The 27,810-nt window shown below is 46.0% G+C and overlaps 1 protein-coding gene across 2 annotated transcripts in view; it reads right to left on the reverse strand.

Annotated features, from left to right (window-relative positions):
* The window catches only part of nbeab (neurobeachin b), a 168,487-nt gene that overhangs the window by 116,798 nt on the left and 23,879 nt on the right, over positions 1-27,810 (reverse strand). For both annotated transcript variants that reach the window (XM_076146145.1, XM_076146144.1), the window contains exons 2-10: positions 13,059-13,290; positions 12,638-12,738; positions 12,250-12,345; positions 11,573-11,694; positions 9,778-9,904; positions 7,907-8,026; positions 5,533-5,679; positions 1,063-1,260; positions 816-949 (exon numbers count right to left, since the gene is read on the reverse strand). In XM_076146145.1, the coding sequence (XP_076002260.1) occupies positions 816-949; positions 1,063-1,260; positions 5,533-5,679; positions 7,907-8,026; positions 9,778-9,904; positions 11,573-11,694; positions 12,250-12,345; positions 12,638-12,738; positions 13,059-13,290 (1,277 nt within the window). The remainder of the gene's footprint in view (positions 1-815; positions 950-1,062; positions 1,261-5,532; positions 5,680-7,906; positions 8,027-9,777; positions 9,905-11,572; positions 11,695-12,249; positions 12,346-12,637; positions 12,739-13,058; positions 13,291-27,810) is intronic.

Raw genomic sequence — 27,810 nt, forward strand, 5'->3', positions numbered from 1 at the left:
ATGTTTCATCCATCCAAAAGAAAATAGGGTTTCATGTTTGGTAACACACAATGCTACAAGCGTTTTGTCTGGTTTGTTATTGCTTTATGATCTGCAGGCTTTGTTAAGAGTTAATTGTTGGATAGGCTCTGGACTTCTCAGCCCAGCAGGCTGAGCCTTTAGTACATCTCAGTCCAGGAGGCAAAGCAAGGACGGAGCACACGGTTGGAGGAGTGACAGATTGTGAGCGAAAACTACAGGGGCAGTTTGCTTTGGGCATAAAGAGTTTGCACTGCTGTGGATCCTCTCCTCTGTCTATCAAGTCCTACTGCTGTCCCTGAGCTCACACAGGATTAGAGAGGAGCTCTGGCTGCATTTAGGGCACGGTGAGGAAGCTTTGGCCCGGCCATCTCAGCATGATGGGGGATGAAGTCTGAACAAGGGAGCAGAGATAATAATGTTAACTCAGACTGGAGCCCGACCAACATATCAGATGGCCGGCACAGCAGTGAGAGTGGACTCACACACTGCTGTGTGCATGTAAGTGGGCTGATATGCAGGAGACTGCTTTGTTCAGCCGGGTTCTACTCTGGATTCTGGAACTAAGAAGATTCTAACAATCAATATACCCGTCTTCTTGAGAGAGTACATTTGGATTTGACTGATCACTTCACTTCATTCCTTCCTACACACTTTCACATCCTACTCCAATCCTTTCCACGAGCATTCAAACCCACAGCTCAACCCCATTCAGCCTATCAGAGTGCTTCAATCACTGCCTACTCTTTGTATAATTTCACATGAGATTTGGCAAAACAGGAGCAAAGCGCCCTCACCATACGGTTGTTTCCACTTGGCTGTCGTTCAGCTGATGGTAGTCCAGCTGAGCAAAGAGGGGGAAGAGCACCTGGATCCCACCAATGGAGTGGATGGCGCTGTGGATGGAGTGAGTCACGGTGGCTTTCACATCCTGTCAGCACGAGATAAAGAGAGCGAACACAACATGCACAAACACATGAGAAACAACGGAGAAAGCAACATTCGGGGGGTAAATGTTGGCAAAAGCTAGGCGAAGCGGCAGACCTGCAACATGAGGGCGTGCGGCGAGTGCACGAAGATGGAGGCGTTCTCTTTAGGCGAAGACTCCAGGCACAGCTGGGCGTCGGTCGCCTTGGCGTTGTAGGTGAGCGCGATGGAGCTGGCCAGCTTCCCGTCATACAGCACCTGCTTGTGATGCTCGGCTAAGTGGATGTCGCTCTCCGACTTGAACTTAAATGTGCTCTGGAGAAAGAGAGAGGGGGAGAGAGGGAGAGAGGGAGAGAGGGAGAGAGAGAGAGACTTGATGTGTATTCTTCGCCTCTTTTATCTCTTAACACACCTGTTTGATGAAGTTTGATGAATTTCTGCAGCAGAGGGCGATGATTGGAAAGAGCAGAGAGGACAAATTCACTTGTGTACATTTATCTTGGCCCTTTGCAGGCAATTTCAAGCAAAGCACAGTAGTTGCCAAATGGACTGTGGAGTTTCACTTAAAAAAACATTAAGATTGTCATATTTTTGCCAAACACTGTACTCATCTGTTCAAAAACTCTTTTAGCACTTATAAAATGGGTAAGAAATAGAAAAACAAGATATGGTATTTTCTAAATGGCTGAAAATACTTTCAAATTAAAACTGGAGTTTGTGATTTAGCCTGGAGTTCCTCTCATTTCACACATACTTGCAGATTTCTCGCAATCTTGATCTTCATCATCAGCCTGCATTTCACCAAAACAAGCCTGCACCCATGTGATGTGATTTAGTAAACAACAGATCTCATCCTGATAGGAAAGGAAAGTTCCTCAGCAGGGTAACATTCATTCTGCCTGACATAACAAATAGCCGATCGATATTAGACCGGTTTTAACTCAATCAATTAACTGTAGACACACGAGCAGAATTAATCCATCACTGTGCGGTGATTGGAATATGCTTAATAAGGAAATCGACTTCTCTAATCTGGAGGCTTAAATAATTAAGGAGAGTGGAAAAACTTTCCTCCCTCTCACACATGAACAATGAGGTGATGGCGATAAGATAAAGAGGCAACGAAGGGTTAAATCAACAGGGAGGGCAAACCGCTGGGTCCTAAAGGAGTCGAGGGTCCACAAAAACAAACTGGGACGCAGCTAAAGTCACGTTGGTTTAATTTCATAGCTTAATGAAATAAAAGTGTATTTACTGAGGTTGCAGAATTTGAAGTTTGGGACTTAAAGAATGCGATTACAGCTATTTTAAATGCTTTAGTCATTTATCCCCACCAACACTCCATTGTGCTGATATCAATGTAAAAGAAACACATTGGGGCTTTCAGACTGTGGGAAAGTCTGAGGCCATTTGTCTCCTGGTGAACTTACTATGCAACAATAGAACAAGCAGACTCACTGATTATGAAAATTAGCAACATACATTATTGAACATTATGTTAAATAGTATAACGTTATATTCTACAACTGGCAAACACATAAAACATGAACTAAAATAGTGTGGACGATAACAATTTGGGACTCTGGAAGATTATTTCTTGCGTTCCAGACGGACTTGGACCGGAGTTTTATCCTGTTGAACCCAATATCGCTCAGACTGGCCAGCGAGCATTATTTTATGTTGAAATATCTGCAGTGTGTGGCATCGCTCCATCCAAAAAAAGGAGGGAAAAAAGCATAACGGGCTCAGCGTCGGGCTCAGCGCCGGGCTCAGCGCCGGCTATGATCCGGTCTGCAGAGCAGTCAGCGCCCATCTCATCACGTCTCCTCTCCGCGCTCCTCACAAGCTCTTACTCTTGGACCTGGAGTGACGCCATGAGACACGAAATAACAAGCTTGAGTGCCCGGCGCTCCAGTGCGGCGCCCTGCCACAGTGTGAAAATAATGATCTCCTGGGTTGCGGTTAACAAACCCTGCAGCATGACAGCATCCTTCCACAGGGCAGCCATTGATACAGAGGAGTAGAGATACAGCTACTCCCTTCCTCTTACACGGGTCAAAAAGCTAGGATTGACCCCTGACCTCTCCCATGATGCATTACTTGTAGCCGGCATCAGATCAAACTCGACCACTGTGCTGCCTGAGGTCCTGGCATGCTTTAAGACTTGTCACATGTCCTAAACAATCATCAATAACTCCCAAACAATGCATCATCCTCACACTTTCTTTGGTTTTGTTGTAACTCTTAATGCACCACATTCTGCCCCACACAATAACACACAGGCATGGAGTCAGCATTTCATCTTCCAGAAAACGGTGACAGATGTTGTTTGGAATGAGTTATGCCTCCATTGTTTCCCTGTGAACGGGTCTGTTGGGCTGCTTTAATTATGTATCGCTCGACTGACAGCTCTGTCAGCCCAAACTATCAGTTGTAGATGCGGGCATTTACAAAAAAAAAAGAGAGAGTTTGACAATCGTGTGGATGATGGCAGATTTGGAGTTATTGCGTGGTCGTCGCACTGAGGTACCATTTGTCTTGGTTGTCTCGGCCGGTGAGGGAGGAGCGGGAGCGAGCGGCAGGCTGTGCTGCGTGCTGCATAATGGCGCTGGCACACGTTCAGCGGGGTTAAAGCTGCATTATGTCCAACACACGCCGTAATGATGATGAACGAGGGCAGAGATGTCACGGCTCAACTGCTCAGACCGGTCTGCTCGCCGCCGCCACGGTGGAAGTCGGTAGATAATGTGGTAATGTTGGGACGAGAGTACTTCCCGACACCGGAGAGAGGGAATGAGCCCCTGAGCTGCGAGACAAACCACAGAAGTCACAGCTCCATCTAACATCAACTCCTATTCCAGACTTCATACATCACACATCAATAAAACATGAAGTTCTGTTTTGTGTCTGTGCTTCATGCAGAGATGGTGGAAGTCCAGCTGTGCCTGATCGTAGCCGTTAAAACAAACAGACCCGTGGTCGCCTGGATACCGATTACAACAACCAATCAGTGGACCCGACGACTCCCACAACCTGCCTCCTTCACTCATCCGCCCGACCCCGTTGCCCACGAGATAAGCAGCCTGCGCTCACAGCTCCATCAGCTGTGGGTAATTGCCTCCCCAGGTCACGCTCTTCATTATTTGAAGAAATTGGGGGTATCTCTCCGCCGTGTGTTCCCTCATAGAGGGGCCGCTACCGCAATTAAGGTGGGAAACAGGAAGTCACCAGCCATTAGAGAAAAGACCAGACGATGAGCTCTCCTGGGAATCAGGGGATTTCAAAGAGGCGACGGCGTCCAGCTTAGGCCGAGTGAATATTTGTTCCCTTGACTGAGGTGAGAGAGGTGGTTTTAATATTAAGAGACGGTGCAGTAAAGCTTCTTTTTCGGTAAACATTGACCTTTACACGCCCACATCTGCTTCTTCTCCTGTAGACTCAAACCTTAAAGTGCCTCCGCTCAACTGGAATGAAAGGGCACCCAGCAGGCAGAGATGATGAGTTAACAGAGGCAAATTTATTCATAAAAATAACAAAAATACCATCTTGGGTGAGAACACGGATGAACCTGAGTTACAGGAGAGATACTGAGATGTTACATTCATCTAGTTGCTTATTATTCCTTATTTAGACTTGATGCTACAATGCTACATTTTCCATACTTCAGCACTACGATGCACACCGAGTGAAAACAGGAGACTTTTTCCTCTCTCTCTGCTGCATCAGACCTGAGTTGGCAACACTCACCGACTAGGTTAATGATGATGTTCAGGCAGTAAAGGACTCATCAAAAATGAGGCTTTCAGGCGCTTTATGACCTGCGGGTTTGTTGTGATGGATGCAAGGATAAGCAGCCATATAGATAATGGATGGATTCATTTCTATAGGCTCAATCCTCCACTTTACTGCTGCAGTATATAACACTCAAAATGTGTGGAAAAGCACAATGTTTCCCATTTAAAAAAAGAGCAGAAGAATACAGAACACGGTGAAGGTTATTGTAAAATATGGGGCACCGGCAGTAAAAAGGCACTTCTTCAATTTGTGAGAGCAGACTTTGATGCCTGTGTGAGCCCACGGCATCGCTCTCTGAGTGTGAGCAGGGGCAAAGTAAGTAAGAACACACTCAGCCACAAAATCAAATCAAGACTTGAACACTGGAATATTAGACGCCATCCCATTTTCACGTATATATCCAACTTCTACCCGCCAAATGTTCAGAAACCACGAAAGCCAACTTGCGCGTCAAATTCGCATATTGAGCAGATCAGCATGTTTCCATATTCAAAAGTCTTCAGGTCATTGTCAGGAAGTTGCCGAGCGCAGCACCTGCTGGCGCTGATAAAACTCAGTTCCGGAGCCACATCACACGTCTGCTGCTTCCCTTTCCGCGTGTCACGCCATTGTCCCCCCTCAGGAGAAGATGGTTTTATGCGGCAGTTTATCTGAAAGGCCCGGAAAAGCAAAGGTTCTCCCAGGACTTGGAGACGCCGGCGAGGTAGCGAGCGGGCATTTGATTTCACAGACTGATAGGTGAACCCTGCTGCTTGTATGTAATCTAATTGAGCCTGCTCTACCAGCACATACCTTATAGCCTGGCCCCAGTTGATGAATTGCAAATATCTGCGCGGGGTTGAGGGCCTCGCTGAACACGTAGATCGCCCCGAGCTGCCCGCAGAACACACGGTTAGCGTCCGCCGTCTCCGAGGAGCCCAGGAAACACTTATCATAACTCTGTGAGGAGACGGAGAGAGGGAGGGCAGGTCAGCACGCAGGACACTCCAACATTTCAGGAAGTGCTACATTGGAAAATGAGGCAGATGGCAAGTAAAGTAAATAAAGACAAATAAATAAACATCGACAGATACTGAAGCAGTTTGTCAACATTCTGGTGAAGGATCATCTTTTTTACACACACACACACACACACGCCTGCAGGGAATCTGAATAAATATTTCAGGCTGGAGAGAGACTTCTCCAAGCAGCCAAATCAGCTCCTGTTTACATCATTGCTGGAGTTTCCTCTGGCACCATGATCCCCCCCTAACTGAGAGAGAAAAACAATGGTTCTAATTCACAACGATTTCACGGCTCAACACAACCTCTGGAGTAATGACAGTGTGTTTACATTTGGGGTGAAATGGATGTGTAATTTACGGCTGTTAAGGAGTATGACAGAGAGAGAGCGGGATCCGAACTCTGCGTCTCTCTGTTTCCTTCATAAAGAAACCTAAGAGAGTGTTAGTGTGTGTTTGCAGTGGGTCAATATGAGGAGATACACGAGTGGTATCGAGGAAATACAATTGCAATCAGACGTGAGGTCCTGGGTTCAAATGTGGACAGGAGCTTTTCCGTGTAGAGATTCTTGTTGGCTTCCTCCAACAAGACAAAAACACACTGGGTAGACGAAATGGAAACTCTAAATTACAGGTATTGCAGGTGAGAAAGTGATTGTGGATGAGTTTGTGCGTCTGTCTGTGTTTGTGTGGGTGTGTATGTGTCAGAACTGTAATAGCTTGGCAACCTACCTAACTACCTAATATGGGGATAGGCTCCAGCCTCCCGCCCCCAATCCTGCACAGAATAGGAAGGTATAGAGGAGGAATGGATGGATTGTTGACTAAGCTTGTCCACCTTTGTGACCCTGTTAGGTCCAATGAATTCAATTGAAATGAACAATAATAACAATATATATACATTGTCTCACCTAGACTGAACAAAAATACACTGTAATTTACCCCGGAATACGAAACTTGTGAAAATGTGTTAAATAATGAAGTAAAAAGTGGGCAAGAACAGAAGCGACTGGGAAAAATACCAGGAGAAAATGAAGCTTTCAAAAAAACAGCTTAGATGTTACATGAAAGGATGAAGAGAAACAAAGATGACACAGACTTCAGGATATTGGAGCTTCTACACTACAACTCTTATTTGTGTGTATTCGGAATTCTGGAATTACCGCAATGGCGCCGCATCGGGGACAACTTCACTTCAAGCTGTCATGTAATATTCTGTCAAATCTCATCAGGTGCCGTTCGCGTCTCTATCCTCCGAGGCCGAATGTGGGTTGAAAACAATCCTCGATTCTCGGAAAATGGAGAATACGACCTCGTCTGGGGGAAATTACAGGATTCGCTGATGACATTTTGCAGCGCTCATTTGGGTTGGAACATACTCATCGAATATTAATTATCCTCCTGTGCCGCCTCTGGTGTGATTCTCAGTGTTGATGTGCGGCAGGAGAGAGGAAAGAACATCATCTTCATCATGGGGATAATGAATGTGACCTGATGGCGTCCTTTTCCTCTTCCCTCCCCCCCCCAAAAAAAACACACGATCCATCACAAACGGAGGCAGCGGTGGGTAGTTAATGTAGTGGAATATTTCATGAAGCGTGCATAACTCAGCCTGTCACATGTGCCGTCTTCCCTTAAACGCACGAGGCGCACCTTTGCGACACGCTTCATCCATCATCTATGCCTGAAACTGTGTGATAATTGTTTTATACACAGTATGTAGAGTATGCAGGCAGCTTTTTACTAATTTGGCTTGGAGACAAAGTGTGCACCTTCAAAGTCATCACTGCTTCAACCTAGGAAAGTTTAGTCCAGTGGCGGCGGACGATGGAGCCGCAGTTACCATCCTCGTACACATCCAGCATACATATGTAATAGTTTTGAGATCCAGAGCATTTTTCACCGCATTCCGAGCATTTGTCATTTCCTCTCCTCCACCCTCTATTGCAGCACATTTCTGTGACAAATGGATATTCAAATCAAGACTGAAATTCCGAGGCCGCACTCCCAGGAGGAATCCCTGTCAATACGCTAGAACTCATTTTTGTCGATAAGCACAGTTGAAGATGTATGTATTTTATTTTCTCCGCCCTCCTCTGGCGATTCCTGACAGTCCTGCATTAATAAACATCAGCAAAGTCAGGGGGGGGAAAAAATGGGCTTACGTCGTTTGTGTTGACATGCCACGCCATGTCTCCGTAAGACACCAGCTGGCCGTTAACGTAGCACCGGATTTCGCTGTTCCTCCATCGGCTGTAGATGTGAACGATGCTGATCATGTACCACTAAAGGCGACAAAAGAGGAAGACAACATAGATTTAAGTCTAATTCAGTAAATGAAAAATAAAAGAGACACGTCTCAAGTTGCAATTTCTGCTCAGCCGTCCTACTTGACTCCTTTTAAAGCTTCAAAATCCACAAAAACCTCAAAGCCACAAGGTTTGCAACCCAATCATTTGAGAGCTACATTGGTGTTGTGAATAATAGATCACAGGAAAAAGCTCGACAAAGGTGAGATGACTCATTTGTCACTCACAGCAAAGCCGGCAGAGACCCCGACTGTAATTACCCGGGGACGCAACACAGACTTAACCGCCATGTCAAGTGGCTACAAAAGAAAATCTGAGGAATGAGCCCCGGAGGAATTATTTTGCAGGATATCGCTTAAACTTTGGTGGAACGCTGGACTGTGGACCAAGAGACAAGTGGTTTGTTTATGACGTGATCTTATTCAAATAATCTGTGTGTGTTAACATTTTATGAATCTCCAAACTTCCAGAATGAAGAATCAAACGCTAGAGGAAGACTGTAATTGCCAAGAAATTAAGCATTTAAAGGGTTAAATCATTCCAAAAAATAAAGGCAAATAAAAACAGGGCCCCAGAACGGGACCTTGGGGCACACCGCAAGACAGCAGCAGATGCCGACGCATAATTGTAAACAGCCACTGAGAAGCCCCTGGCAGAGGGGTAAAAGGAGGGGAGGGGGGCACTCCAGGGCCGATCTAGTCACGTCTACATCGTGCTTAAACCGCTTAATTAGAACACAGTGATCAGCAGTGACACTGTAGGATTAACGCAGAGGATTCTCACTCATTACATTTAACACATCCAGCTGTAATCAGGAGACTCTGAGCCCGTTTGACTGCAGTACGACTTGTGAAAACCAGGCTTGGCAACGTTACTATGTGTAAAACTTAGCAGATGAAGCGAAGGTAGAAACTACAGCTGAAGGTCGTTCTTCTTTTGGAGACGGAACCCTGAAATGACTTTGCCCAGGTTGCCATTTCCAGACAAATCTTTGTCTGGTGAAAAACACCTTTTTTAAATGGTTTCGAGAAGGTGACAATTTCAATGCTGGTCGTATTTATTCTTAGTGTCCCTGATCTTTGTATCTACTATTCCAATGACTGCAGATGATATAAAGCAGGAGAAGCAAGAGCAACACAAGAATGGTGGGCGTCAACTTTTCATTGTAATCTTTAAATAAATGCAGATTCGCAATTAAATATTGTTTTGCCAGCAGACATGATAAAACAGACAGGTTTTCCTGTTTGACACGTGCTTTGAGGCGGTGTTCTTCCTCTGGCGGGGCGCGTCGATGTTCAACGCTTAATTAAGTTTAATTTGCTTATCCGCGCTGAGATCCCAATTACACCTGGGAAACCCCTCAGAGGGTTTTAAAAACCTCAGATGTATGTGTCGATTAACAATGCAGCAACGCCCAATAATACGAGCAGGTGGTCACCAAAAGTGTTAAAGCGCCAGTCAAACACATTTTATGTTTATTTGGAATGAAAACTTTATCACTTTATCATCTTCGGCTACAATTACGTTTGGTACCGACAGCCACCTGCTTTGCATTTAGTCTGGTATACAAGTCCAGATGTGGCTTATTTATACGACGCATTAATATGAATTATACATGATACTGCCTCCATCTTATTAATACAGTATGTTTCATTAAAGCCTAAACAGGCAGTGTAATACATGAGTAGCATGTAAAGCTGCGCCATGACTCAAACGTCGCCGCCTACCTTTCTGGGCTGGAAATCGTACTTCACACAGTGCTGGAAACCTTTTCCCTTCGACTTTAGCGATGTCACAATCAAGCAGTTGCCCACGAAATGTGACGAGTAGCCGATGCCCTTGCTGGTGCGAAAGCTGTAAAATAGAAACAGAGAAGATTTAATTCATTCAACGGTCAGGAGTAAGAGAAAGAATAATAGAAACTCTGGTGAGAGGAGAGGAAGTGTACAACCTTTTGTTCATTTGAATATCCTTATTTCTACACCTATTTTCCTCTTGCACTAATCAATAAATGCTCACCAATAACTAAATAGCAAAAAGTGTCAGTCTTTGAAAGCACCACACTAGACAGATGCTATGCAATCTGTTGTGGTAACTATTTAGGGAATTAGAATATTGCTGTAATGTTGCAGCTTTATTCCTAAGGACAACTACTGCACTACACCGGTCAGTACGTTTACCTGTATGTTCAAACTTTGATTGAACTCAGGCAGTAAATAGATATTATTTGAAGGTCACATACACCTTTTCCAGAATTTGCACCACCATACAAACCAATTTCCTCTGCTCTTTCTTCACTCTCCACTCAGTCTGGACCAATTTCCCCGCTGACGTCCTAGCGTTTCTAGACGTTCCTAACATCTTCAGCCCCTCTACCATCTTCAAAGCCGCACCTACAGGGATCTTCTAAAACAAGCCACCTGCTTTGTCGGGGCCGATGTGCAGAGATGATCAATTGGCCATGTATATTTGTAGGTACTGAGAGAAATAAATAAAGAGTCCTAGGATGTTTAGGGTCGAGCCAGCCAGGACGCTTCAGCAGACATGCCCGCACGTGATTGGCGAGCAGCAACCTTCATCTCTTTCTTTAGAGTTCTGCCGCCGCCGCCACCGAGCTATGAAACCAGCGGAGCGACGCGTAAACAGGATTAGCTGCGTGTAAATCAGCCTCTTTTTTGTGAGCGTCGGGCGAGGAACTCGTGCCACATGAATACCAACAACTTATGGAGTGTTTCTCTTCTTTCTTGTCGATGTCGCTACACCAGAGCGACGCGGCGCAGGTCGGTTTGAGGGGAGATTATTTTATTTCTTACAGAGGCGATACAGGAAAACTAGACGATAAACAACGAACTCTTAACAGTTATTCCTGTCCAATTAATAAGAACAGCCTCCTCCCTCTGCCGGCTCCACCTTTCCTTTGTGATTATTCACTCGCTCTCTCGTTCCCCTCCACAACTCCTTTATATGCTCCCATTATATTCTACGACTCTCTCCCTGGGCTCTTCTCACAAACAGCCACAACAACAACAACCCACAAACACTGCACTTTTGGGTTATTGATCTCAGCACTAATTACCCACAAGCCCCTGCAAGAGCTGTTCTGTGGGCCTTCTGTGGCAGCTATTCAAACTAAATTAATATCTCTACAGTGCCTCCCGCTGCAGCTGTGCACCTTTGAAATGCCAGCAGCAGCAGCCGCAGCTGTATTTAAAGCCTCCATATGTTTTAATCTCAATTATTTGTTTTATTCCCTCTTTTCCCTCTTATAATTCATGACATCACACAAGTCATGATGCGCATAGACTGTAAAGGCGATGTAGGACTCAGAGTATCAGACAGACTATTGATTCGTCAATAAACTTGCTGGTAGCTTGGTAGAGGATGTTTGCTAATTCAAAGCTACAGCAATTACAGTAGATGAATGAGAAACAGTTTTTTGTGCCAAAATGTTAAGAAATATAGCGCCTATAAGAAGGCGGCTGCAGTACAACACTGGATAGACGTTGTTGTAGTCGTACTCACCAATAAAGGTAGGGTTTGTCCTTGTCCACGTTGATGTTATTCAAAGGATCCATTCTGAACCAGGTGTTGAGTGTAAACCCGTTCTGGTAAGGCCACTTGGCGATGGGAGGTAAAGCGATGGCCTGGTGACAGAAACAAACGCAGAAATCAATGTTTTAAATAACTCAATAACTACGATTCTACACCGCATTCAGGTAACCGACACACAATCCTAGTTTCACTCCGCTTTCGTCTCTAAAACCTACATGATTAGATAGTTTATGTGGTTAATCTAACAGAAAGAAAACTGCTTTGCACAACTTTGCTGACCAGCTGGAAAGTGCTGAGTCTGTAGAAATTCACCATTGATCTTCTTTAATGTCGAGGACTATTTGCATTTGTGTGAAGTTCCCTCTAATATGTAACAACCACCAGAATCTTAAACGTGTGTAACCTTTTGAGTATTCGTAGCACCCAATCACAGAGTTACGCCTCATGAATAGACACGAGTGTTTCCCCACCTGTGCAGACTCCTAATCCGTTTTCAAGTAGCAGTTATGGGTTAGGACGGATAAATGATAATGGAGCCTTTAAGTGCAAAGACTAGAAAGGTCACCACACATTTCTCATTATATACCTAAGCACGGGCTTCTTATGTCTTAATATTATCTACAGGTTGAACAAATGTGACCGCTTACTGCTGCGCTGCGACCGGGGAAGTTGAAGAAGGCATCTGGGCCGTGTCTCTGCGGCATCTGGTTCAGCACCGACAGCATCTTGACCGCGTGCTTTGGCTGTGTGGGTGGACAAAGGTCGTAAAAAATTAAAGGACGAAAAACAAGTAATGACAGAACGTTTAGTGCTAAAGACAATTTGGAGATTTGAGAGTCGTGTCGGTAGACGGTCGATACGCCTTCAATTACTCTTCAAGTAACAAGGATGTCAGGGTCATGTTTCTGCCACAGGTCCCTGCTATCACTTCCTCTCCAGCAATTCCAACCAGAGCGTATCCAGAGAGTCGAAAGTGACCCGGCAGCATCACTTTTCAGGCTCGTCTTTTCGGACGAGGTGTCAGGTGCAACTTACCCAGAGTCCCGCCTCCCCTCGCAGCATGCTGAAGAGAAGCTTCAGCTCCTTCACCGTGATGTTGTAGCTCGCCAGCACACCCATCATGTCCACCAGCAAGTCTTTGAAGGTATCAAACACACACACACACACGGTTACATTATATATTCTACATTAGCATTCGCATCCATCACCTCAGGAGATAACAGACAGACACTTTATGGCTCCATTCTCGCCAACTTCATTGCGTGTGAAATTCCATTATATTCATCACAGGAACATTTCTGCTACAATTACACGGAAAAGAAGCCGACGTGTGAATCCAGCCGAGGTGCAAATGAGAACAATGTTAAACTTGGTTGCCGCCATAAAACCAAACAGAGTGGATAAAACGTTTCAGGTTTCGTCGGCGTGACAAAAACCACCTGCGGCGATGTCATACCTGCGATGATGTCATCCGCCGCGCTGATCTTGAGCAGCACCTGCTGGATGAGGCCCACCTCGGTGCTGGTCTGCAGGTTCCGCACGCTCTTGCGGAGGATGGCGGTGAACATGCTCCAGATCTCCGCCTGGCAGGTGACGTCGCAGTGCCGCAGCAGCTCCACCATGCAGCCGATGCTCTCGGCGTCCTGGATGATGAAGTTGGTCTCCAGGTCGAACTCGCCGCCCACCAACTGAAGGGAACAGAAATGGACATAAAGACAATGAGATGATAAAGACGATCAAGACATACATTATAAAATATTGATCATTTCTTGTAAATTAATCAATACAATATAATTCCATAGCTGAAGTAAAGGAAGGGATTTAGAGAATTAAATGTTTTCTCCACACACACACACACACACACACACACACACACACACACACACTCTCTAGTACATACAGTATATATTGATTGGCTGATTGATTTTATTTTTCCATTTTCTTGTGTTTCCTGGGTCACTAGTCTGGTGGTAAAGGCCCATTTGAGCCATTCTGCCCGGGACTGACTGAGAAAATGGTTCTCTTTCCTTCCTAAAACGGCTTTGATCAGAATTTAAGCACCCATGAAAGTAAAACTCAGTAAATAAACTCGAGGCTTAATGAGGAAGCAGAAGAGGAAGAATCCCCGCGCGCCTCCTCGTGCCTTTTTTTCCGCTCGCAAACGACGGCCGCTGTTCGAAGGAGTGGAGAACAACAGTCGATAGCTCAGTTCTTCAAGTTCAACAGGCATGAAATTGACCCTCTAAAAGACGTACACGGCACGTATGGAGAGACCTCCGACAACAACCTGCCGGTGGGCATCAAAGCGAGCAGGTGGAAAATAGGGCCCAGATATCCATCGCACATTACTGTGATTGACAGGTAATAGCCAGGTAAGATCAAAAGCAGAGGAGATTTTAGAGGGGCACGTCTGTAGGGGTATAAATCAAACCTCCCTTCAGCCATCATCAGGTCTTTGCTGCAGTTATATTACGGTGATGTGTGACACTGGGCTGGCGTCGAGTGTGTGACCGGAGAGACGGTTGCTCATCGGCATGCAGGAGGCGTGCGGGTTTGCAAGAAAGCCGAGCGCTACGAAAGCCAAAGACTCCTCAATATTCACTCAGAGCTGTGACTCGCATCTGTGTGCAGAACGTATCAGAGCAAAGGGGAGAGGAGCTGCACTCACACTGATGGAAGAAGACACACTCCGTCTGAAATGTTTGTATTGCAAATATAAAGTCACACTTGTACAATTGTTTAAAGCCACTGTCTTGTTTTTCCATCAAGTCGGCTGGTGTCCATAGTTTATGACAATTTGGTAACAAAGTCAACAAACGCTGGTTGTAAAAAACGCTGTGTCCCAATCTGGATCTGCTACTTAAGTCCCACCTGTTTAGAGAAACACTCACAGAACTCTCTCAGGTTGTCGTCTCTTTGAAACGCGCTGCTAACAAACAGACAAACATAACCCCCTTCAAATCACAAACATCTGTAGACTTACTCGGGGGAAAACAGAAAGATTCCATTCAAAAGACGATTGCGCGCTCAAATATTCAGCCTGAAAAAATAAGCGAGGTAATAACGATGGTGAGGGAAGAAGAGTCATGGTGGGGGAGTCAGTACCTGTGTATCTTCAGTACTGTATGTATACGCACTGAGTCGGCTTAAAGGCCAAAGCGTGCAGACGACTCCTACACGGTAGTCATTTTTCAAAACACAATCACGATGTTAGCTGGAATGGAAGATGAAGCAGACGGTGAAGCTTTTATGCTTCTTCATTCTCCCCTTGTTGGTATGCAAACCACACTCGCCGCCAAACTGCCCCCAGCAGCCACCTGCCTGATGCCCGGCGCCGTGCAACTAGCAAAAGACACATATCTGTCACCAAACCACAGCAAAGCAATATTTTGTTCCTTCCAATGAGGCAAAATGTGCCTGATCTGATGTCCAGTAGAGAAAATGCAATTAGACAAATAGGCCAGCTGCCAAATGGATCAAATTCAACTTGGAGAGAGCAAAATCAAATAACAAATCAAACTGGTTGCCATTTAATCTCCCTATTGCTTCCAGGTCTTTAATGGATTCCAAGTGCCTCCATATCAAAGATGCAGGAAATTTCCATAAGGGCAAAAACAACACTGTGCAGTGTAACACAGAGAAAAAAACTTCATGTTCAATTTAACGACAAAGACAACAACAATGGAGTGTGAACGCTTTCACCGACTGCCAAGAACAGGGAAGCTGATGGTGTCATGAATTCACAATAAAAAGGAGAAAATCCATTTGCGGTTTGCGTCGTTTATTTTCCCACAAACACAGCAGTCTGCAGCGGCGTCACTGTGCTGTGGCATGAGACGGATTAATGCATCAGCTGTAATTCACACTGACCGTAGGCTTTAACGACACAGAGGCGGCCAGACAGCCTAATGTTGGTCTGTATTAAGTTCATCATTGCAACCATGGCAACGCACGCAACATTGGTACAGGCATGAAAGAAGAGAAACTGAACCTCGTCCAACTGATGGCAGCATTCACAGCGATGCCACAGCTCAGTTCTGAGAATCTGTGTAATTGCAGATTCTGACTAATCCACCCCCCCCCCCCACACACACACACACACACACACCACCGCCCCCAGCTCCCATCCCCCGCCTGCTGCAAGAGGTAAATAAAGATGCAAAATCTCTGATTACACATTTAACACACGGAGAGGAGGGCCTCTCTGAATAGAGAACTACTGTACTGAGGGAGAAAAAACACTTCAGCTCAATGACGCAAAGCCTGTCATCAATGTGAAGAAGCAGACAGCTGAGCTGTGTGTGTCTGTGTGTGTCTGTGTGTGTCTGTGTGTGTCTGTGTGTGCCTGTGGGAACCTACAGTATGCAGTGTTGTGAAATTCTTACATCTCGAAGTGTAAGAGTGTGTGTCTGCTGTACAGGTTACACAACCTGATTGAACCTTTGACACTCGTCTTGCACTCGCTCGTCAACAGGGAATTCTTACCCAAGTCTTCCTGTTCCTCCACACTTCGTAGCATTTTACATTGTATCTAGCAAGGGTACTAACGTTAGGAATTTAGATCTTTGGTGGTAGAGACGCTGACAAGAGGACATCAATCTCTTTAGGGTTAAATGGCTGGAGTGGCTTAAGTAAGAGGCAAACAGACGACCAAGGCCCTGATGTTCATCGACCTCTGACTCTAAGAGCTTGAGATCGTCCCGATGGGCCACAGCGAGGACGAGCATCTAAGAGCATGTGCTGTTCCTGCAAAGTGAAAGCTGGTTATGGTACATTTGTCTTAGACGCGTAGGCTACAGTAAACACTGCAAATGGAGTCTCTAGACAGCGATAAAGACTCTGAATACATCACCACAGACTTCAGTGATTAATATGTTGAGTGAAAATCTAAAAAGCGTGTCCTCAGTCGGTAATTATGGGCCATTGTGTGGAGAAAACAGCGATTCTCAAAGCTGTCAAATGGCGTTGCACGTTAGTCCACTTCAATCGCTCCAAGAACAAATACCTAACGAGCACAATGGGGAAGCAGAGTGGGCGGGACATTAGAACAATGACACCCACTGTACATGACTGAGTAGACTAACAATAGAATCCACAAAAGACACAAATGAAACGTGCGTGAGTGGAATTCTTCTCTCCGAACGACAGAGTGAAACGTTTCTTTCTGAATCCGTGCCTTCACCCAGGGGACCCCAAAAAAATACGGGAGAGGGACAGTTGGAAAATATTACTGCACTCTTTATTTTGTTCTTCTTTCTGGAGAGCGAATATTGGCAGCCGCAGTGTGTTTACCACAGCTCAGCCAAGCGAGCGAGCGAGTGTGCCGGTGTGATACTACACACACGCGACGCCCCAATCGTTTCTGGCGAGCTGGCTCAGAGAGACGATGGAGTTATCAACGCGCGGCGCACAGAGACACAGTCGGGGCTCCCGGGATCACGCTGGGATCATGTGCGGCGAGTGTGTGGAGATAAATAAACGTTGACGATCCGGCGGCTATTGGACTGATGAGGTATTTGAGGGCAGCGTGAAGCCTCGTAAATTCAGACGGAATTGAGTCCGGACATTTATTAGACAACAGAGTGACGCTGTAATAAAAGAAAAGGCAGAATCTTGACATATATAAAACTTCCCATTATCCTGCCTTTGTTATATCTCTCTGAATAGTAATAACATGTACAAATTAATAGAAAAAGGCGAAGCTACTATAAGCAGAGAAGAAGAACCCAGCCCTCCGTTGGACAACACGACTGGACAACCCAATTAAGAGTAATTATGAGTATCTATTATGACTTTTGGTACTCTGTATGAAGTCACCATTACGTTTACTTTTGCCATGTTGAGATTGATCGGCCATCGAAGCCGTTACCCCTCTGCTTTTAGCCGTAACCATTAGAACAAACACTTTCTATTAAGGTTGCTTAAAGTGCCGTCATAACTTTAATTGCCACAGCCGGGAAAATACATAAAAAAATTCATTTCGCCGGAAGGTAATCACTTTTTAATTTAAGTTTTGCTGTTTGGACGCGCGGAATTTATTCATCCATCTGGCAGGCCTTTGGCATCTAGAAAGCAATCCAAAAGTTTAGTGTGTGACAAGTGTTCAGCGTTTGGGACAATAAACCCAAAAGCAAAGTTTAGTATTTAGCATTCTAACTTAATGTTGAACATTGACTAACGGGCCCAGACTGAAGTGTTCTGTGGGCGGAGTTCACTCTGTGCTTCAGTCTCACCGGAACGCGAAACCATTTATGAAACAGTTTATCAAAGGCTCCCGCTCGGGCGTCTGAATCGGTGAACGCCATTAATACCGAGCGTCTGTCAGTTTCAAACCAAATCACAAACCTGAAATCAAATGAAATGCTGAGCCGTTTCTGCAAACGTCCCCACAATTCCACATCAAAGACAGGAACCATGGAACGTTAATAGACCCCAGTGTGTTGGCATTGTTGTGTTGAGACAGACCAACCCACACACACACACACATATATACACACACAAAACCTCACTGCAAGACCAGTGTGATGGTGTGACGCAATTCAGCAGCCACCAGTTCACATTAGTCTCCATGCAGCGGCTCTAATCGGGGCTTTGCAGACAGAGGTAATGTTAACCTATTTCCATGTTTCCCTGGGAGCAAAGTGTTCTGAAGGAGGAGAGTGCCTCCTGCAGAAACAGCTAATCATATCATTTCAATTATAAGTATCTGCACTGGATTATTGAGACATAAAGAATCTCAGTGGAGCTGCGGGTTGATGATTTGCAAACTGGAGAAAACGGTTATAAATAATGTAAAAAAAAAAAAAAAAAAAAAAGAAACACTCCAATGTGAGACAGGAGAGCAGTACCACTTTAATTAGGCTGGACCACACACACACACACACATCCAGGCACTTCACCAGAGCTGAGCCCAGAGTGTAGTTACATCAGACAAAGCCCCGTGTTTTTAAACCACAGGCGGCAATAACATCTTAGATTTACTCCTGGACGTTAGTTGGAGCTCGTGACACGCGCGCTTGTATGAGGTTTGTCGCTTTCACCCGCCTGGCCCCGGACGGCGAGCCGAGCCGATGAGATCTTGTGATGTTCCTGATAACGCAGCTGTGGCCTCGTAGGAAATGAAAGCGGCTCAGCCTGTGGCCCAGCGCTTTGATGTGCCGCGGGCGACATTCCGGCGAGTAAAACCGAAAACTGTTGATGTAAGAGCAATTAGGACGTGTGCTTAGGCTAATTTTTCACCCTCGCGGCTTAGCCTGAGGGGGGTTTGCCCGCTCAGTCATGAAGGCTTGTTCCCGGATAAGAATTCATTTACCCGCCGTCGCTACAAAGCGGAGAATTAAGAGAGTCACACGTGAGCCCAGAAGAATCCCTCCACTTTCAACTGTTTCTCATTAGGGCCGGGGCTGAACACTCGCCGTCACCATGGTGACAGGCAGCACTGAAGATTGGATTTGAGTCCGTTTCCAAGGGAAGCTTACAGTGGGCACTGAATTAGGTGAAAATAAATAGAAACAATGTCCTATTTACAGAGACTGCAGGTGAGTTTGAGCACTGCACTGAACGCCTCATGGGAGCAGAGAAATGTCCTACTCTTATATGTGGAGGTTTGAGATGTGAGAAAGCTTAGAGATCAGGTTTTTGAATCCAAAAGCCAAAAAACAGTATAGAGAGTAATTCCATTTTCTTTCCTTTCCTATTTTCCTTTGCGGAGTCTATTCTGAAACATGTGCGACGCTTTAATGCGTTATTCTTCCTCACTGCAGCACCGTCGTGCAGTTTTAAGGTCGCCCTCGTGCTCTGTTCTGATTGGCTGCTAACTGGATATCAAGGTTGTGCAGCTTTAACAATGATCAACACACAATTCAGCATATTGTCCATGTGTACTGAACAAACGTCCCACTACAAAGAATGATCACGCACACTATAGGAACCCGCCGGCACAAAATGGCCGTGCGTGCCACTCCAGGGACGCACCGTGAAGAATCGGGGGTAGACGGCCGATCTGCTCTTTATTTCTAAAATGTCACAAACGTAATAAGGTCGGCGCCATCGGAGGGGGGGTGGGGGGGGAAGGGGTTGCAGAAAGTCTGAGGGTGCAGTTGGATATACAATTCAGCTTATTGCCTCTGTGACTCCACTCAGTTTGATTAATGGCCTGGACATCAATAGTGAACCATGCTAACAACCACACTTCAAAGGAACTATCTATCCGGCCCACTCAGCTGATGAGTTACAGCGCGGCACAGAGCCAGGGAGCGGCTGGGTGCGAGGAAATAATCAAGCTTTCCCCCCCCCCCATTTAAAAGGCAATAATGATTTACAGACGGATACAGAGAGAGAGAGAGAGAGAGGGAGAGAGAGAGGGGGGGAGAGAGAGAGAGAAAGAAAAGGAGAGACAGGGGGGAGAGAGAGAGAAAGAGAGAGAGAGAAAGAGGTTGACATCATCATTAACTTTCTTAATGTGTTTGTGTCTTGTTTACTCGTATGTTTAATCTAAGCCGGGTTGACTAGTACTTAATTCATGGGCGATATAAACACAATCATCATCTGAAGTGTGATTTGCATGAGAGGGGAAGAGAGATAAAGAGTGAAAAGGAGGGAAATACAAGAAGAAGGATGTACTCCGGCACGGATAAACCAGGCGGTGTAATGATCTAATAGGAATAGAGGCTTGTCTCCGACATGCCTTCCTCATTTCCTACTTAATACAGATTAATATTTCCATAACTGCACGCAGCCGTGTGGAACCGCATCAATCTCGGCGAGGCCGCGAATCGCAGCGGAGTGACTCGTTTGACAATAAGCGGGGAATAAAGCAACAAACGAGGGCTGCGAACGGGCCAATCACCTGAACACTAAGCAGCAGCCAGGAGACTGAAACGTTTCTCATTGTGCTTCAGACGGAGACGTGGCTGTACACACACACACACACACGCCACAGCCCAGGATATAAGGTGTGATTGAGTAGGTCTGTCTGCCCAGAACCTTCTGGAAGACACATGGGGGGAGAGTCTTCTGTCGCCTCCCGCCTCTCCCGTCACTAAAAATCAAGCTCAGTCTAACGCCGACAAGGCAGCAGCCAGCTGGTACGTCTGCGTTACTGGGAGCCTCCTGCTGTGTGCGGTCAGCAGACAGATTCAAGTCTGCTTTTGACGTCCGTATGTCTGGCAGTGCTGACGCATCGGGACAACGACGCTCCCGTGCCAGTCAGGCAGCACGTTCATTATTTTGTATCGCGCTATAGCATCGCCTCAACAAAATCTACAAATTAGTTTTCCGGGGTCGCCTGAACTCAACGATATGAACGCATTCATGCAAAATCGAGGAAGAAGAAGAACGTGTCGATATCATGTGCAGTCAAGATCAAATAAGGCTTTTTGAACGGAGCCTTGAAGAGAAACTGTTCTGTTGTCAGTCAGTGTGCACAGAGGTGCTAAGTGGAAAGGGATCACTGAGTTTCTGGAAATACAATGGTTCAAAAATGAATCCTTAATAAGATGGAAACCTGTATAATACTGTTTTGTCTCTTCTTTATTCTGTCACACTCTGATTACAACCAATGAGCAGAACATTTAAGGTGGAATTGGCAGAAGAAGTATTTCCTTGGAGTGGCTAAACGGGAGCGTCGACTGTTTGACTGCATTTCCACAGAGATCAGCATGGAGCTAGAAACAGGCAGAAAGTGTGACTTGAATTAGTGATGAACCCCCCAGCATGCGACCACGCTGCGCCTGAGACGTAAGGAAGCCTGGTGAATTGTTTGTGTAAACAGCGCAAAGATTACAGTGTTTATGCATAACACAACTCCACGCCTGCTGCACAGAGATAGCGAGCAATGAGGGAGCCGGCGATGAAAGGTGTTTCATTATGAATCAGTCGACCAGAGAGTCAATCAGAGCAGATTTCTGGCAATATCTTTACCATCGGTGAAGCCGCGCCGCGTTCCTCACCGTCTCTCTCTAATTTCGTTGTCACTAAACCACATTTATCACAGGAAAACATCTGTCAGTCCAGACGACAACTTTGTTTCCCCCGGTCTCTGATTATCGCCTCTGCTCGGATTGATTGGAACACAAACAGAAAAGTGACTTGTGTCGGGATTCAATTCATTCTCTCAATTTAGCCGGCCATTTTCTTGTCAGTCTGACTTACCGTCATTTTGCGAGAGAGGGAATCTAAGATGAACAACACAATTTTCAAACAAATTTGCTTTGGTTAAACTAAATTGAGGTGGTGGGAAATTAACACTAATCGTCCCGTAGTGATGGTGCAGCGGGGCGATATATTACTGCTGGCAGTTCATTTAATGTCAACGGTATTTCACAGCTCTAATTGCTCTGTAATTGCTTTTTTATTTGTCTCAACTTTATTATTTATGTCACCAATTACAATCGGCAGATTTATTTATTTTTTTTATATCATTACAAGACCAATTTCAAAGTCAATAAAATAATTTACTTCCCGTCACTCAAAATGATCCTGATACTGAATGATTTATACTCATTTATACTTTAAAACGTCCTGTTGTCCATTACAAAGCTGTTTGGCTGGGTGGAGTCAGAAATTAATACTTATATTCAGAAATGCATCCACTAAGAAAAACACATAGCTTCTTCACACACACACACACACACACACACACACACACACACACACACACACACACACACACACACACACACACACACACACACACACACACACACACACACACACACACACACACACACACACACACACACACACACACACACACACACACACACACACACACACACACACACACACACACACGAAGTACTACAGCTAGTAAATGCAGCATCCATGTTGTGCAGTACTGTATGTCGCCAGCAGAGCCAATGAGAACAGAGCAGATTTGCACACAACTGTGAGATGGGATGTGTTTGTGTATGGAAGTAAGAAAGAATGAAATGGAGGAAACGAAGCGTTGATGTGGGCTGTTTCCACACTCAGCTGACACATTCCGTCTCCTCTGGGTGCTCTGAGTTTCCTCCCACGGTCCAAACAAACACGGGTCAGCTGAGGCGGAAACTCTCAACCGCCCGCAGGAGTGAGAGTGAGTGAATTTTTCTGTGTGTGTGTGTTTGTGTGTGATAGTCCTGTGACACACTGCCAATCACATAAACAACAGGCTCCGGCTGCCCACGACAGGGTAGTGCACAAGAGTGTGTGTGTGTGTGTTTGTGGAATGCATCCTGACATGCAGACAAATAAAGTATGTACATATCTAGGTTGTGTTTTTTCACATTAAAGGTCAGAACCTAAATGAAAAGAAGAGAGATTGATATCATCTGATGAGCAGAATAATCCAGCATCAAAGTCAGGATTTCCTGGAGACATCACAACGTTCTGCAGTCTTAAGCAGGACAAAGCGGCGACGGGAGGACAGCAGCATTCCACGTGTGTGTGTGGCGTGTGAAGTGGAAATGAGGCTGGCAGAGAGGAACAGCAGCCGGGATGTTTACAGACACGATGAAGGTGATCATGGAAAGCGAGGCTGAGGGCAGACACAGCAGATCAACGGCAGGTTTGCAGAGGCTTGGAAGTCCCCCAGCCCGGCAGGCTGAGCCTGGAGCTGCGCCGCGACAAGAAAGGCACGACGACGAGGCGGAATGCGACAGATGAGAGAGCTGCAAATGCTCAGAACAAAGAGGAACGACACAACCGGGGAGGTGAAGGAGAGCGAAGCAAAGGAGGGCGCAGAGGAAAGTCACGTCGCTCTCTTTTGTTCCCTGCTTATACAATTTTGTTTAGAGGCAAAACGCAGGAACACAACCGAGTAACACACTACACTACTTATCTCCATGATGATAAACTCCTGTCTGACCACTAAATCAATCCGGTCCTCCGCAGTTCTAATTCCACGAGGACATTTTCGCCAATTCAGAAAGTTAACAAACGAGTGATTGAACCAACATTGCTCAACTGTGAAACACACACATTTGAGCTGGAGTTCACTGAAACGTGAACGCGGTAAAACTTCTAATTCGATGCTTGAGCGGTGGCGACCCTTTATCTATTTGTCCAACACGGACGTGCGTCGCTTGGAGTCCTCCATCCACCTCCTTCTTCACATGGTTTCCTTTCTCGTCTTCGGCTGGAGAGACCGAGTCGCGAGGAAGCAAACACAACAGATGGAGCAGCGGACGACTATTAAGGCACTTTGGGAATTCGCCCACAGAGACACAAGAGCGCTATGTTCCAAGTCGATCAGGTTCTCGTAGTCGGAGAGACTTGAAACGACTGAGGACTTTAAAGTGAAGTAGGATTTGGAGAGAAATGTGGCGTATAAACACGCAGACACGGTTGACAGAGAACAGAAGGCTCCAGGATCTCTCCATCTGATCTCATAGGCCCTCAGCTCGGCGCACGGCAGCGTGATCCTATCCTCCCGCCACAGAAATGCATCACGGCCGCCTCCTGTGTCTCATATCGTGTCATCTGGATGCTGAGGCGCCGCACGGCTGGATTGAACGTCTCGCTATCTGCTACCTGGCAGGGACATCGGCGGAATACGTCACGTCGTCGCTGACACGGGATGCCCCTGCGTCGCCGCTGTGGCCCGTTTATCCACACGGCGTGGGAAAACAATACACTAAATGCCACTCTGAGAGGCAAACACACACTTCTGGGCTACGCAGAGGGAAACATTTTCGTCGGTTTATTTACTATGATGGGAGATGTTTCCCTGAACCCACAGAGCCGCTTCGGTTATTTCTAAACACAGAAATTACATTAAATCAACTTCTCTCAGGTAAAAAAAAACAAAACGCTAGACGGATATTTGCGATTTAACAACCTCTCACACTCCGGGGTGTTAACAGCCTCAGATTGGGAGGAGTGGAACCTTTGTTCTCATTTGGTTTGTGAGGTGAAAATGAAATGTAATCAATCAAGGCCTCAAATAGAACAACAACAGCAATTTGTCTCTCCACGTTGGACATTAAGTCAGGAAGTTGGACGCTTATATTTGGTATCCATTAGCACTAATAGCAAGACAACCATTACCATCTGGCACAAATGGAATAAATAAAATGAAATGTATCAGAGTGTGAGTAACAAAAAACAATCCTCGTCGCAAGTCGTATCGCATTAAAGAAGGAATTATTTACTCTGATGGGAGAGATATAGTTTAATGGAACGCAGCCGGCTGTTATCGGAATGTGTGACTGGCTTACACGGTGCAAAGACTTCAGATGGGAAAACTAGAAAATGTGAATAAGAGAACGTGGGCTTAGGTGGCAAAAAGGGAGTACAGCTGAATTCAGGACAGAGCTCAGGCATCGCCAGACGTGTCAGGACGGCGGCACGTTTGCACTTTAAGTGTGTCTGGCATGTTACAATTTTTATATCACAAGGAGCTCACAGCCATCTATGGATTTATGAACCTGTAAAAAAAGCTTTTGAGACACTTTTCTGATGCCGTCTAGCACCCCAGGCTCTCCAGCTCCCTGCCAAACAACCTCACGCAGAGCTCCGGGACAACGCGCCATTCTTCCTCTCCTGCTAATTAATCACGCCTTTTACTATTGAGTGAAGCGTTTGTTTACCAGCAGAGCGCAGTCGGGCTTTCCGATGTGGATCCACAAAGAGGAAAAACAGAGAAGAGGGTAGAAGTCCCATGTTCCCCCAGAAGACATCTGGGTCCAAGGGGAGAATATTCAAATGTGTGCATCTTTTAACGTGACTTGAAAGATAAGAAGGTGAGCAAAGTCCTGTGCAAACACCAGAGCTGTGTGTCAGCTACCTTAACTCGGTTAAAGGTTTTGAACCCAGACAGACGGTGACCTTGACATCACTCTGCACTGCAGCACTATCCTCTCTTCACCTTTGCTGATACAGTCGTGCCATGTGACATAATCCCCGATCAGAGGACGACCGATACAAAAACTATCCTCTCCGACGCTCTACGCCCGCCCGTATTAAACCCGGCCGCTGTAATTCCCGGCTAATTAAGCGCATTAGATATGGAGCAACAGTTGTGAGCCGGCATTAACCTCGCTGACCTTGACAGAGAATTCGGGTTTGCGTCTGCTCCCGTCGCAAAACCGCACCGAGATGCATCTAAACATCAGAAGAAACAGACAGCTGGGGGAGAAGACCAGCAGTTGTTAGGGTTTGTGATTAGTGTGCACGGTTCCCCGCTGCTGAATGCTGCTGTCAAAGAACATATGCTCTCCTGAAGTCTGAAATTTACCGGGAGGAGAGGAAAAGAGCAAAGCACATCCATCCAGAAAGAGGAGAGGAGAGGAGAGGAGATTAAGGGTCTGCTGCTGATACAAACATCTCTGCTTGATGGAGGATAGAAAAGTACCCTGCAATGCAGACACCAGAGGGAGGGAGAGAAAGGGGGTGGGGGGTAGACCTTTAAAAAGACACAAGAGGCTACAGATGAAAAGAGGTGACAGCGGCGAGAGGCTCTCGACTCTCCACATCATCAAAGTGTCACTTCTCTGACCGGGCTCTCCGGCTAGGACAGGAGGGGGACAAGCTATCCTCTCCAGGTCAGGAACATTGATCAGTATGCAGGTCACAAAGCGAAGGAGGAGGAGGAGGAGGAGAAGGAAGAGGCGGCAGAGAAGACGGCCCACATGTTTACTGCAGCAACCCCGCGCTTCCTCCCCGCCAGCGTATAATGCCACCGATCAGCGCACGTACAACCTATTAACCTCGTGACTGCACACGCCAGCAGTGTCGCTCGCAGCGTGACGCGCCAGGCCTCAGACGACAATTACGGATAACAGATCTCCAGATGTTGACGGCGTGTAACAGGATTACACCTATATAAACACATTTACAACACACACAGTACGTACGCCAACGATCAAAGATGCTGCCATGATGACATATAGAGCAAACATTAAGGTTCTCTCTCTCTCTCTCTCTCACACACACACACACACGCCTACACTAGCTGATGTCTCCATTTACGTAAACTGGAAGTTGTCCCTTACAGAAACAGCCACAGTAACGTAGAGGTGAATGCACCGTGAAGCTCTGATCTGGTGAGTCAGTTGTGTCGATCTGAGATTTTACCTTTCTAACATCCCACCACAAAAATAACAACTGAACTTATGCATCGTCACGCTTTCCCTTCCCCCCCCTCTAATATCAGCATAAGCCCCACCGCCGCATCCTTCTTTTCATACTGCGTCTCTGATTTCCCACACTCACAGATCCTCGCCTGGGGCTCGTACCTTTAAATCCCTCCTAATCTCTCTTCCCCTTTAATGTCATTTTTATTTACACGAACCGCGAGGCAACGTACCGTCGTGCCCCAAACGGGCGAGGCGCTCGTGAGCTCGAGCCGCACTTCAAGCCCACATGGAGCGATGATGAACAGTGGCCATAATGAGCGCGGAGGAGAAGATGATCCAAATAGAAAAAGGCCTTTAGATGATTGAGATTTAAAGACGTGGGAACGGATTTCAAAGTTCAACTTCAAGACTCTGCAGGACACGCAACATTTTCTATCCAACACACTCAATAACACGCTGCAGCAGTGTGTGTTCAGAAAGAGGTGGGCTGTGTGAGTGTGGGTTCCTTCATTACATCATTGCTGTTCATTTTACAGGCAGGTATTTTTAAAAAACCAAACTGCAGCTTTACGCTTATATAAATGTCAGAGGATATTGCATCCATGACTCAGACCCAACTGTGTAATGTTGTTGTTCTGCTGCTCCTCTGGATATAGAGTGAATGTATATATATTATATACCATAAAATCCATACGAGCTACAGTACAATGATGTGGGTTTATTTGCTCTTGAAAAAATGGGAGTCAGTTAAGTGATGTACTTCATCAAGATGACCTCACCTTACTTTAACTCTCAATGTGAATAATAATAGATCAATAAAGATCTATAAAGGCACTTCGAAATGTTGTTAACGCATCGGATGGTTACGTGTGTGTGTGTGTGTGTGTGTGTGTGTGTGTGTGTGTGCATCTGGCAGGGGGCCGATTACACAAATCAACACTAACGAATAGTTAAAGAACGCTCTGATAGACAGCGGACGAGCCTAAGTAATCACATGTCCAGACTCATCATGGCCGTCTCTGTGGCAGCTGTGACCTGTGACCCCCCCAGTTGCTGCTCTCTGTCTCGATCTATGACATCATGTTGCCATGGCTAAAATAATCTCGCCAAATCTGTGCAGGAGATGTGTCAGTGTCATTCCTCCGTCTT

Source organism: Genypterus blacodes, unplaced genomic scaffold, assembly GCF_046128005.1.
Source record: "Genypterus blacodes isolate CSIRO-AG114 ecotype Tasmania unplaced genomic scaffold, CSIRO-AGI_Gbla_v1 ptg000032l_1, whole genome shotgun sequence".
Classification (NCBI taxonomy): domain Eukaryota; kingdom Metazoa; phylum Chordata; class Actinopteri; order Ophidiiformes; family Ophidiidae; genus Genypterus; species Genypterus blacodes.